Consider the following 13,207-nt stretch of genomic DNA (forward strand, 5'->3'; position numbering starts at 1 on the left):
CGGTTCAAGGCGTCAGAGGGGAGGGGCGACCTGTACACCTGAACCCCCCCCACCCCCCTAAACCCCACCCCCCCGATCCCTCCCCACTTTCGACGTGCAGGTTGGAGGCTTTGTTACACAAACGTCACTGAGAGGCAGAACTCATAACAAATCAATACTCTGATTATTTCGCCATACTGCGATTAGGGCTCAACCATACCTGTAGGTTGACAGAATCGATAGGATTCCAGGTACGTTGTATTCTACTCGGAGTGAGCTTAACTATTCACGCCAATTTCAATCATGTTATGTTTCAAACAAATCGATTTATCGCCTCAATCGCAGTATAATCAAAGTTTGATCCGGCATTTAAACGTGCCGCTCGAGATATCAAACCATCAGGGGGCAGAACCGAAGAGCCGCATAGCACAAGTGAGCTCAAGGAGAGGAAACTAAAGGTGGAGTCGCTCCATTTGGATTTGCTTTTCGTCCGTTTGCTGCAGAGCATCACGATGCTCCCCAGCTGCTCTCTGGTCCCTCTGCTCTTTCTCAATTTGCCTCTCGTGTCTTACTTGCTTCTGTTAAACCTCAAATACAAAATCCTCACGTGTGAGCCTGAAGCGCTGCGAGAGCGAGTAAGTAACTGGACGATGTCAGACTTTTAATGTGCACAAAGATCAAAGACTAAACTGCAACGCGTCTGACTGGAGATAGCGACTCTATTTGCTACACGCTGACCAGCAGAGTCATCGTCCTCTCGTGCGGCCAAGATACAGTAAGGAAGCGAACGCATCATAGTTTATTAGCACTCGATGATCATTTCTGTGCATTAAAGGGGACACATTATACAGATTTACATGTTCTCACTGTAGTTACATTTAGGGTACTGCAATGCTTTGATGCTGCTGTGCTCAATGAGTGAGGCAGACTGTTACCCCTTTTTTTCGGTCTCTTTAAGACTATGCCTTAGCTGGGAAAACACACATTAGCCTCGAAATAGGTGTGTGTGTGTGTGTAGACGGCATTGATGTAAACATGTTACAGAAGCAAAGGACCAATCAGAACACACCTCAACCTCAAGTTCTCACAGAGTAATAGTTAAATGTAAGTAATAATTCAAACTCCTAACCCTACGTGTCCCCTTTAAGGTTTCCAGTTCACGTGTGACATCATTACATCATTCTTTTCCGTTTGCAAAGTGCATAGATAATTAACTGGACAAAATCAGGCGGTGAGACCCGAAACCTGCGGCTCTTCAGCTCTGCCTCCTCCCACAACGCACCTGTGTAACTAAAACTCCAATCCACAGTCGAGTCTTTCTGACCCGAGACGACTCGGTCGCAGAGAAGCCGAGAGACGACGTGCAATGGTTTTTTAAAAATTCTGTATCGTTTCCAGAGATGTGATCATTTTCTCACAGCCCAATATATTGATTACAGATTGATTAACTGGTTCACATTTCTGCTCAAATGGAGTTCTTGACGCAGGCTTCACGCCTTCACGCCTCGCCACAGAAAATCAAACCATTAGCGCTCATCGCCAATTAAAGACGTTTTCTTGAGATCTCGTAACAACATTTTTAAAAATCATCCCATTACTTCTCTGGGCTTCGGCGAGGAGGTCGTCCGAGTCTTGTAACGGAGAAACAAATGCAAAAACCTTCTCGTGATGCCGCGTCGGAGAAGAAATCTTTGACTGTAGCCAGCTAAAACTTTACAACAGTAACTCGCCATGATATACAGTAGATTTCCTTTGTCGTATATGAGAAAAGTGTCTACAGATGTACAGAGGTTGTGTGGGTATGAGCCCTGATTCAGAACGAGTCGTTTAACCTGATAAGATGAAGTTATTCAAGGACTGTGAGGTGAGGATACTGTACAGAATATTAACAGGAAGTCTGCGTGTTTGTCACAGGAGCTTTCCACTGTTTGACTTCTAACCTTGGTCAACCTCGCGTTACCCTGATGGAGCTATTCACACTAAACCGCTACCGTGGAAAGTAGCGGAACCCTGAACTTTCTAACAAAGTTGTGCTTCACCCAAAACCTGCTCGGCTCTGATAAAAGTTTCTTCTCAGGGCCGGCAGGTTATTTCCAATATGCAATAAAACGCCCACCAGGGTCAGCAAGAGAGCCGCTGGGAAAAAAACGCCGGGTCGTAAACCGCGGCGCCGAGCGCAGCCGCCAGCCACGAGGCTTCATCAGCGGGGCCTCGTTATTAGCGGAGGAGCGAGCTCTTCCTCGGCAAGCGATGAATCTAGGTCACGTCAATACACATCCAGCGTATCCGAGTCCCGCTGCCTCCTGATCAAAGAGCACTGAGACTGTGTTCCAATCACACTTTGGTTCAAGTAAGAGAAATCAATATTCATAAACTTTTTATCTGACATCCACAACACCTTGCTGCTAATTAGCAAAGTCTTCCCAACTCCGATGAAGAGCCAAAATTACTGCAGGGCCGATGATGTCGTGATTCCGTATCTGTCGGGGTTGGGGCGGAGGGGGTTGCGGGGGCGGCAGGGCGGGGTGTGTGTTTGTGTGCGATGTATCAAAGAATATGTTGTGTGTAGTCTCTGTGTGTGTCCTTCTCGTGTGTTTATCTATGATTCTCTGCACAGGGTGAGTGTGTGTTGTGTGTGTGTTTTGGTTGGTGTGGTAGGGGGGTCGGGGGGGGATCGGGGGCGGGGGGATCGATTCACACTATCACCATCACACTTTCAATCATATAACACATGATCACATGTTACAGTTATATATCAGGGACATATTTAGTCGGAGGGGGGTCTGATATCTATGTTTGGGGGCCAGAGACAAGGATTTCTTGCCCACCCCCTCTACTCCCTGACGTCACCACAGCCCATATAATAGATATGTATATATATTTATATACAGAAAAAAGAATACATACTTATCGGACACCCTAGACATTAAAGTACATTCAAAGAACTGAACCAACATTCTTGTTTAAACACGTTTACAGTGACTCTCCTGATATAAATGATAAGTTTTTGCTTCACCAAATTAAAACATTTTTTCCTCTTTAAACGTTTTCAGTGCTGCAAAAAAAAAAACCCAACACACAAATAAATATTCTCAGAATACATTGACAAAAGAAAAAACATTGTAGTCGACATATTTCAGCCCTCGTTCGTCGTTACCGTCGGATGGGCACTACTGTATTTCTATAATGTTTTATCTAGCGACATAGTCTATATGCCTCAGGCGTGTGTTTTGGTTATGCACCTGCTGATGTATTACAATGGGATTATTTGATTATAATTCAATTTGTTACATGGACGTTGATGAGTTATTCTCTTCGGTGGAAACGTGCATCCTCGGGAGCTTTATGCACCGTGTCATGTTGCTCTGCGCGCTGGCTGGGCGAGTTTGTCCGTCGGTGCAGAGTGACACAAAGGCTCGGGCTTGGAGTCTGGCAGGTGAGTAAAGTCAGCGACGTTAGCGCCATTTTCTAACTAGTCCTCAGTCATTGACCTCTGCTGGGGCGTGGAGAGGGGCAGACCGGGGAGGGTTGTTGGTTAAATACCGTCTCACCGTCCCGCCGTGGCTCGCCCCCCCGCTCCCCAACGGCGTAAACCAGTGACGCTGCCACTTGGGGAGGGCGGGGAGCCCCGGTGGTGCTGTCAGGAGGAAGTGACATCATGACAGTATCCAGCGGGTGGGAAGAGAGGGGGGGCTGTTCAGTGACACTGCAACAAGGAAGAGGAGCAAAATCAGCAGCCCAAGGAAGGAGGGTTTGAAGGTCGGAAGGAAGAAGGCGGACCAGTGAGACCAGGAAGTGAACCTTAGAGACCTCCAGCTGGAGGCTGACCTTTGACTCCACCCAAAAGGAAGTACAGGATAGTGTGGCTGCCTGGATGCCGAGCTCTGCCTGCCACCTTTCTATACACCGCAGGGTTTATGTATATGTAGGCCGTTTGTTTTGATGACCTCTGGTCTGTCAGTGACAGGAGCAGTGTGCCATAGAGAGAGGAGGGGGGGGCTCTTCCTCCCTCTCCTTCCTGCATACCACAGAATCAGCATCAAGGGCCAACTGTTCATCTCCCTTACCAAAAAACATAAAAACATATTTGTACATATATACTGTTTTATACACACTTTTTACCATTGTAAATCACAAAAGTATAGAAAAATAAAATGTTTTATAATAACGGGACACTTTTCATTCTCTCTCTGTCTTTTTCTACCCGGCAAAAAGGTGGTCCCTGGTGGAAACTGGCTCACTCCGTCTGTCAAGTTTGTGGCTGGTTTGACACCGCTGCCGCGGCGCCACTTTGTACGCCTCCCGTCTTCCCTCGCCAGCCTCAGTAGAGGGACTCCTTCTCGTCTTCTTCTTATGTTATTTTCTTAAAGCTAGTTCTCCTCTCTTCGTTGTTTTCATCTGTGATGTCCATCAATACTGAGTACAGCTCTTCCTTTTGTATTTACTGGAAACAGGGGAGAGAAGTGGGGAGACTGGTAAATAAGCAGAATGTCATGTTTCTGATAGGCATACATAATGAAAAGTCAGCATGGTGCAGATGTTGTTGCTCAGTGCCACGTTTGTTTATTTCTGTGTAACAGAAAGTGTGTCTGGGTTCGGAAATTATCTTTGAAAAAAGTAAACACATGGCATAATGTATGGAAAAATATATAACACGCTTTCATCAAAGCCCTGCCGCTCCAAAAGTTCTTCCATTTATGTGTGCACACAGGAGGAGAGGGAAAGTTAAGACACAGCAATGGAAACTCAAGGAACGGTCTGAGGTTAGCGAGGCGGTGGCGGCTGCATTCGCGCTTCATCCTGAGCGTAGCAACGACGACGACACGCGAGCAGCTGAGGCCTCCCTCCTGCCAAAACCCTGCACCACAAAGATCAGAGCGCCTTCAAATCACACGGAACACGTGGAGATCTGCAGTTTGGCAGTGCAAAGGGAAGTCTAAAGGGGGCGTGGGCGGTGCGTCCCGGGACCCCTCGTCACGACGACGAGCAAATAATGAATAAGTAAAGACGAGGCTTCAACTTTGACAGGGCTTTGTAGTGTGTTCCGCCATAGTCATGCTCACTCACGCCGCTGCCCCTCCCCCCTTATCTATCCTATAGGTGTCTATCCCACCTCACGCTCACTAGGGACGCACGAGACGAAAATATCTAGGCGCAGGCTCGCAGCTCAGCGGGGAGCGAACACAAAAGCGCCTGAGCCTCATACGGGCGGCAGTGACGGGCGAGGCTGCACACACAAGTGTATTAATCACACACGGACATGAAGGATCCAGGAGGAGGTGTGTAACAAGCCTGCGCTCCATTACAACACACACACATTTCATCGCTTTTTAACCAATAAATCGTAGCTTCTCGTTTCCTGTCAAAGCCCTTTAAAGGGGGATTCCGCTGATTTTCCCCACAATACCCGAATTTCCCCAAATGCAGTTTAGTCGACATATTTCCCGAGTGAGTAACGGCTGTGTGAGGGCGTTGGGGGGAGCTGTGCAGCTGGGGAATCTTATGGCGTCAAACAAGTGGCATGTTTGAAAACAGAAGCTTTCCCAGGCAGCACACAGCGCCCCCTACAGCCAAAGAAGCCAAAGAAGCCTTCATTCAGCTGTTTCTACAAGCTGAACTGTAGAGGCTTTCACAGAGCCACTTGGATCTTAGGTAACGGGTCAGCGGGTCCTGCTCTGGGCTCCGCATGTCCACATGTCTATAAAGCAGCCGCCACATCAGCTCAGGGGAATCCCGCTGGTGCTTGGGTGGGCGGATGTTCTCTCTCTATCTGGGTCGGGTCAACGTGTTGTCGTCCTCTCTTTGGGGTCTGGACCACTGATCGAGTACTTGTCGAGTTCTATTCAGAATTTTTGGATCTGAACCTGTACATTTGAAAGACTCAGATAGAAATATTACTCTTGATGACCAATAAGCTAAACTTGATGTACAAAATCAGTGGAATCCTCCTTTTAAAAAGAAAGCAACCATGATTTCAATCTAAATTTTGTGTTGTGTCATTTGGAGCATTCTGGAGATATTTGGAGTTCTCCTGCCTAAATATCTCCCAAATCCTCCAACTTAGTTCAGATGTGACTAATCGTTTTGTAGCTTTGTAAACGTCGCCGTATTTAAGCTTTAAGCTGAGCAACATCAACAACAAGCATCCATGTGTGAAGGCAGACATGATGTTCTTATAGCTGCTTTATTCTGACACTCAAAACAATCATAGGTTACTTATATGTCACATATTGACAAAAATAATTCATGAAGGAAAGAAAGTCATAATAGTTTACTTTACCTATGAAAATGAATCCAAAGCAAATAACTTTACACCTTTCAGACAATATATTCTCATTATAGAAATTACATACAATGCAAGAACAGTTTGAGCTGAATTGAAAATACACAGATAACCCCACTTCATATAGGAATACATATAAAACAGTTACTCAGAGAATTGCGATATAGTGTGTATGTACATTTAAATGTATTTACAGGTACTGTAACTTTTTTGCTTGGTTCTCTTTTGTACAAATCTTTTAGGATGGATTAATAAATGCACCCACCAGCTTATCAGGGCTTAGTGACTACAGCATTAAATATAAATGAAGGGTAAAGAGTATTTTCCACTGATATGTAAATGCACCTCAATACTACTAATCATCAGCACTAACAGATTTGTTGATCTAACAGAGGTCTGCTTGCATATTAAGCTGGTTATGGATTAGAGACCAAAACCAAATGAAACAAACATAAATATATCAAAGCGTTTGCATTATAAAGTCACCGTTGAATTACTTTTTTTTTGTACTTTAAGCATAATAAAATGTTTCAGACCTCTCTAACATGATCTACCATAGCTATTTACACGTTATGTCCGTATCCTTTAAGCCTTGATAAGCTGACACAGAAACAGTAACAATGCTAATTTCTCTGTAAACGGTAGACAGACCCGTGCAGGTTGGCCTAACTCAAACGCGCCCCTGTGATAACGTGACGCAGCCTCAGTCAGAGCGGCTCAGTTGGTTGGGGTTTGTCAATTTAAGGAAGCACAAAGCAACTGTGTGTGTTATATTTGGGAATAACTTGGAATGGAGGAGGTCAACGAGGAGGTGACGAGTCGCTATCAAGCCCAAAGCCCAGATGGCAAAATTTGACAATATTGAAGAAATTGAAAACAATTCTTGATTAATACTTTTTGAAGATTATTCTGATGTTAATATTTGAGAATATTAATATATATCGTCCTGTTTGGGTGGAGAATCTCTCAGATATAAAGAATCACAACCCAGAGAGATTTGACAGCTAAATAATAAACAAATACATTAAGGATGAAATGTAGAAATTCATTGGAGATGTACTTATTAAATCATATAAGCCGAGGAAAGAGAGACGGGTTAGTCTTCAAATGTCAATTGATGTTTTACTTTTTATAGCTTTTATTCAGTTGTGACGACCTTGGAAAGTTTCTGATTGATTTTTAAAAAAGAAAATCCAAAATTCTTTACAATATAAATGAGCACTAGAAAATCCAAATAACAGAGATCTATTTAAAAAATATAATACAAATCCACACTAGTGTCAACCTTTGTAGGCGACAAAGTGACGAAAGATAAAATCGGTGAAAAGCTAATTTTACTGCAGGAAATACTAAACTGTAGGTTTTTGTGATAATTTATTCAGGTATTTTTCTTAATTAAACCCAGCATGTGTTCTCTTCCTATAGGCTTAAGATTGCTGTGATATCCTCACAATTAGGAAAATCTAATTGTGTATTTAACAATAATAATGATGTCATCCATATATAAATATCAGCACAGGCACCTCCTCTGCTCCCAGACCAAACACTCCCAAATAGTGAGCGTAACACTTTGACACCTGCATTCACTGATTTGAGGAAGAAGCGATCCAGCTGTTTGAGTCGCTGCGCTCGTATGCGAGGTCAGAGGTCAGAACGTCAACGCCACGTCATCACAGGAACGGAGAGTAACGCCATGTGAAAACTATCGGCTTACTGCAAACTACAGTGCGTTAGCAAACTGCATTCAACCTCCTCGTCCTGTCTCTCTCACTCTCTCTCTCAACCCCCCTCCCCCTCGCACACGGACGCACACACTCTAATGCACACACTGTATATAGCACATAGGCACACACATTCAGAAAACAAATAAAAATCTATTTCATTCCCGTCTAGCTCGCTAATAGTGGTCACTAACCCGACACCCACTCATGTCCTCGACTGCAGATTTCACATGGGAAACTCCTACAAATGCACAAACCACTTCTCTCACTTTGAAAATGCTAAAAATAAGACCCCAACGTTGCTTTTTTTTTTCTCATATAAAAACCCAAAATGGTGTTTACTCACTAGCATATAAAAGGAAGAACAATATTTGTCTACCCACATAAAGATTTATAATGGGTTCTTTCTTTTTTTTTTTTAAATATACAACATTACTCTATATCGTTTTTAACATCTGGACTAAACGTAACTAGCTGTATATGATACTTTTTATAAATATGTTACATCTCGGAAATTTATCGTAAAAGAACCAAAACAAATAAAGTGCAACAAACAGATTCTGAGACCACGAACACGTCTGTGAGTACATAGAACTTAAATATTATTGGCAACAGCTTTGTCACTTGAGTTGTATTTCCGTAGCTGCACTGAAATCTTGAGAGCGTACTGAGCGACACACACACACACACACACGTTAGTCTTTATCAATCCACCTTACATACGCACGCATTTTAATAGAAGCTAATGCAAAGACTGGATGTCAACACTCATGTACACATTTACATTGTGTCTTGGGATTCCCGGGTGGTCGTTATAATACGTTGCTGTACTTCTGGTACATCTTGCGTACAGTGTATAATTTGTTATACAGTAAATGTCTACATTTATATATATATATATATAAATATAATACAGTAGCTATAAGTAAGAATAACAGTAACGTCTGATTTTCTCCAGTCTCTCTCGAGCCGTGTCTCATTTCACAGACGCATCCCTGAAGGACGCAGGCGTGACTGTTTCTGACGTTTTTTCTGTCGGCGGCCATGTTAACGGCGGCCAAGGAGCCTGTTTCTGGTCGCAAGCTGAATAAGGAAGCGATCCCGCTAATTATATGGACACCTGCCAAAGATCATTTCACATAGTCGGGTAATTTTTAAATTAAAATATTACGATTTATGTAGTGTCCACTGCGGAAAACTATAACTCTTCGCTGGCTTAGCAACTACCTTCTGTACACAACAGCAGCAGAGACCAACTTATTAGCTAGCTACATAGTAGCATTCTGTTTAGAGTTTAAGTTATTTCAGATTTCACTTTTCTATTTATTTGAAATGCGGTGTATTGATTGGAACATGCTACAAGATGTTGTTGATGTTTTGTCGCTTTTCAGTTTCAGTTTCAGTCTCTGACGCTTCTTGTAAGGGTAACGAGAAGGAGCCAGAACTAGTTCCTTGCTAGCAAGTTGCTAGTCCCTAGCTAGGAACGCTGGCAACACTTGCCGTTGAAGTCCAGCGTTCCTTTTTTAAGAAAATAAGAGTGCTGCAATTGACTAATCATACTTTTGCATTACAGAGAGCCGTATATAAGGCCAAATACTTGCTTGTGGATACTTTGCAGTGTATTGATAAGGTTTTTAAATTATACACAGACTGAATGAGCTTTTTCAACACATATACCTTTTCAGTCAGGTACCTGCAGGATCCCCGTGCTCTGCTCTTCTTTAGTTCACAACTCGCAGTGTGGAAAGAAAAGCCAACAACAAATGAATACATACTGCGTGTTTGAAATACTGTATTAGCTCTTCTGCCATGTAGCCGCGACACTGTGAAAGTCAGTTGAATTTTAGCAGCCATGCAGCCGTGAACGTTTCCACACTACAACTGCTACAGTTCTGTGTCGCTTTTGATGGATGCTCTTAACCGGTGGCCTAGACGAGCAACTGTGGCGCAAGCGGGCTTCAAATGAAAAATTCAGAGGACGCTTCCTGTGAAATGAGACAAAGCCTTCGTTTCAGCAATTCGACAAAATCAACACAACATTTTCGAAAGCCATGTTGCAAAGAGGACCTGCTGGTTGTGTTAGTAATGCGCTCTCCCGCCTTCTGCGAGGGATCAGCGCTGTATCGTAGTTTGTGGTTTGCTCCAAGTTTCAGTTAGCTTATCCTGAGGTAAAAACATTTTGTGCAATGCTAAAAAACCAGTGACCAGTACGGGAAACGACCTCTGCTCTCACCCACGATAATGCTTAGTCGTCATGTGCATGAGTCAGTGTGAGGAATGACCTGGTATTACAGTGCAGTACATTAATCTGCCATGTTGTATTAGTGAGGATACCGAAAGGCAACCGCATCTCCTACGAATTAAGTTAATATGGAACTCTTCTGCATTCAGCAATTACGTTTGATGCTGCCTGGATTATGCAATTCTTCTACAAAACGCTTCCTCCAGCTTGTTTTTACCCAAAGAAGTCGTGCAAGGCAAAACCACTCGATTAATGGCTCTTCCAGAGATTTGGGGACTACCGCGGAGGAAACCTAACAACTGTGAGAAAATCGCGATGAAATCTTTGGTCATCAGTCTAAAATGGCGGTCTTAGATCGTAGAACAAGACAATTTAGTGAACCTGCAACGAAAGCTCAAACAGGTTCAGAAATTGTGAACTAAAATCTCTATTTCACCGAGCTACAGCCCCACGTCTATGTGCGGGGTAGATGGACGCATTTCTGCCTGCATAGTTTGTTTTTTCCCGCATTGCCTACGTGATATCGTACAGTCTGACGTGGAGTACGTCATCTGGGTGTTAGCACACAGTTTACAAGTATCAAATAGTTATCAGCACGAACTACTGGTATGATATAAGATCGTGGGGTTCCCGATCCATGTCTACATGAGCGTGGAATAAAAGCAATTAATCACACGGCAGGAGAGAAAACCTGGAGATGACCGTTCAGGGCAAAGAGAGCCCAAAACACAATGTCTTGAGCCTTGGGAAACCTGGTGATTCAGGCTCTTTCGGTCTCCTTTGTGTAGGACCCCAGGGAGAACTTTTGTCTTTTCTGATACCTCCCACCGGCCATATTTGTTCCAAATCCATGTCTCGCTTCATCTGTGACAAAACCGTCGTGATATTTGAGCTAGTTTGGGATCAGGTATCTCAAGAAGAATAAAGACGGATTCAGGATTATACTTGCGGGTTCCTTTTTAAAATGCCTATGCAACGGCCCTTAACTTTTTGCCGCACTCACTACTTCACGTAATCCAGGGACCCACCCCTTTGCCTATCCCTCACACAAACACGTAATGGCTGATGCAGAATATTTGCATAGAAACGTAGTTGGTAGGAGATTAGGCTGCAATATGAGCAGTGTGAGTCCAAAAAGAAGAAATCTGACCTCTGTGGCCCTTTGTACTCTGCATGCTGTCATAACACAGTACAGCTCGTAAGGCTCCACTGCACAAGTGCACAACAGTAGGACACTCCAACAGTTAAAGAAACAAAAAGCAATCAGAGCAGCGCTGTCATGTGACCTAAGAATGACTCGGGCTTGATACTCGCTGATCGGATCGACCTCTCCACTTTCCAGCGGACGTTAGAAGTTGTAAAAGTGATTTACTGGGAGACATCAGGGATCATACTTGGTGCGTCTGCGGTTTAGAATGACCCGGTGAGTTCTTAGTCAGATGACGGCAGCTGCATACACACACCTCTGAGCATGCATCATGCGTGCTGCAGTAGGCTCACATTGGTTATGGTGACACAGCACCCATATACAGCAATCAAAGGTAATGCACATGTGCATAAAAAACTTTCCAAAAGAAACCAAAAGCACAAAATGAATACAAAACAAGAGCAGACCAATGATGACATCAAAAAGGTTGTTGTAGAAATATCGGCTTGAGAGGGAGTCAGGGGAAGGGTGTTGGGTGTTGGGGAGGGTGGGGGGTCAGCATGGGGAGCTGGAAGCTTTTAGTTTGATTTAGCTCTCCGCCAAGGACCGGGGGGTTCGCTTGTTTTGTGTTTGTTTTGTTTGTTTTTTTTAGATAGTTTTTGGGGTAATGTCTCTGTCTTTCGCTCTTTTTTTCTTTCTTTTAGTAGGGAGTGAAGCGACTGTACCCTCCTCTGTATAGGCTAGCCTGCAACATCAAAGATGAAAAAGTACCAATCAGTATTCAGGTGACAGCTTAGTTGGTTTCTTTTTCTCCACAAATTTCCTTCCTTTTCATGCAGGTGATCGGGTTAAACTGACGATTGGTTTTGCTCGTTTGATCTCCTAATTGCACAGATTATCGGTGTGTGTATGTGTGTGTGTTAGGAACAGGGTCATCAAGGCTGTGAGAGAGTTAACATGCTAGTTTCTTTCCACTGCAGCATAACAGGCAGGGACTTCCCTCTCTGCTCTCTGCATTTCCTCAAAATTAATCACTTAAAGCAATAAATTGAAAATTACTGCAGTTCATGCTTTTCACAGAGGAAACGCATTCCTTGAGGATGAAGGCTTTTCGACTTTAACAATAGCAGAGATTCAACCAAAGCAGAATGAGTTCAAAAGGGCTTAATCACCGTTCCAACAAAGGTGCCCGAACCTTTCTGCAGGGCCAAAGCACCACACAATATTAGTCCTTAGATTTAGCACCATGCTCAAGCTATCTAGGGCGGACACACACATAAAACATGCAAGTGGGCCTATGCATGCACACCTGCACGTGCACACGCTCACACACATACACACACTCCCTCCCTCCCTTCCCTCGTCTGATCTTTCAGTTTCTCTGCCATAATTAGGAATTCAGACAAACTGCGAGTGTCTTCAAAGGCTAATTCCTCCTAATTTCGGGGGAACCCTCTCGCTTGTACCAAACTTTCATCCACATGAAATGTGGCTGTATGCTGGAAATGAGTAAAGAGAATTTCGACCCTAGCCTCAGAGGAACTAATTATTGTATAGCTTTTAAATGCAAAAACGACTCTTCTCTGCTGCAGCACTATTAATCAAATATGATTAAAGAATTAGGAGGCAAACTGCTCTTTCTCCTGAGCTCCCCTCCGTCCGTTAGACTGCAGCACGTCTCCCAGGAGCCGCACCATTTGTCCGCCATCAAACACACACACACACACACCCTGTTGAGTCTATGTTAGCTCCCTCGGCTCCCAACACACACACACACAGCGTTGCTCTTATATATATATATATATATATTTTGGTTTTAGGGGCCAAATCCTGCC

General features: G+C 43.8%; 1 protein-coding gene across 2 annotated transcripts in view; it reads right to left on the reverse strand.

Moving 5' to 3' along the window:
* Window positions 1-12,072: 12,072 nt before the first annotated feature.
* Window positions 12,073-13,207, reverse strand: part of LOC142992487 (RNA binding protein fox-1 homolog 3-like) — a 72,292-nt gene continuing 71,157 nt past the window's right edge. For both annotated transcript variants that reach the window (XM_076142952.1, XM_076142951.1), the window contains one exon: window positions 12,073-12,117. In XM_076142952.1, coding sequence (XP_075999067.1) covers window positions 12,073-12,117 — 45 coding nt within the window. The remainder of the gene's footprint in view (window positions 12,118-13,207) is intronic.

The sequence above is a fragment of the Genypterus blacodes genome, unplaced genomic scaffold (genome assembly GCF_046128005.1).
Source record: "Genypterus blacodes isolate CSIRO-AG114 ecotype Tasmania unplaced genomic scaffold, CSIRO-AGI_Gbla_v1 ptg000022l_1, whole genome shotgun sequence".
Classification (NCBI taxonomy): Eukaryota; Metazoa; Chordata; class Actinopteri; order Ophidiiformes; family Ophidiidae; genus Genypterus; species Genypterus blacodes.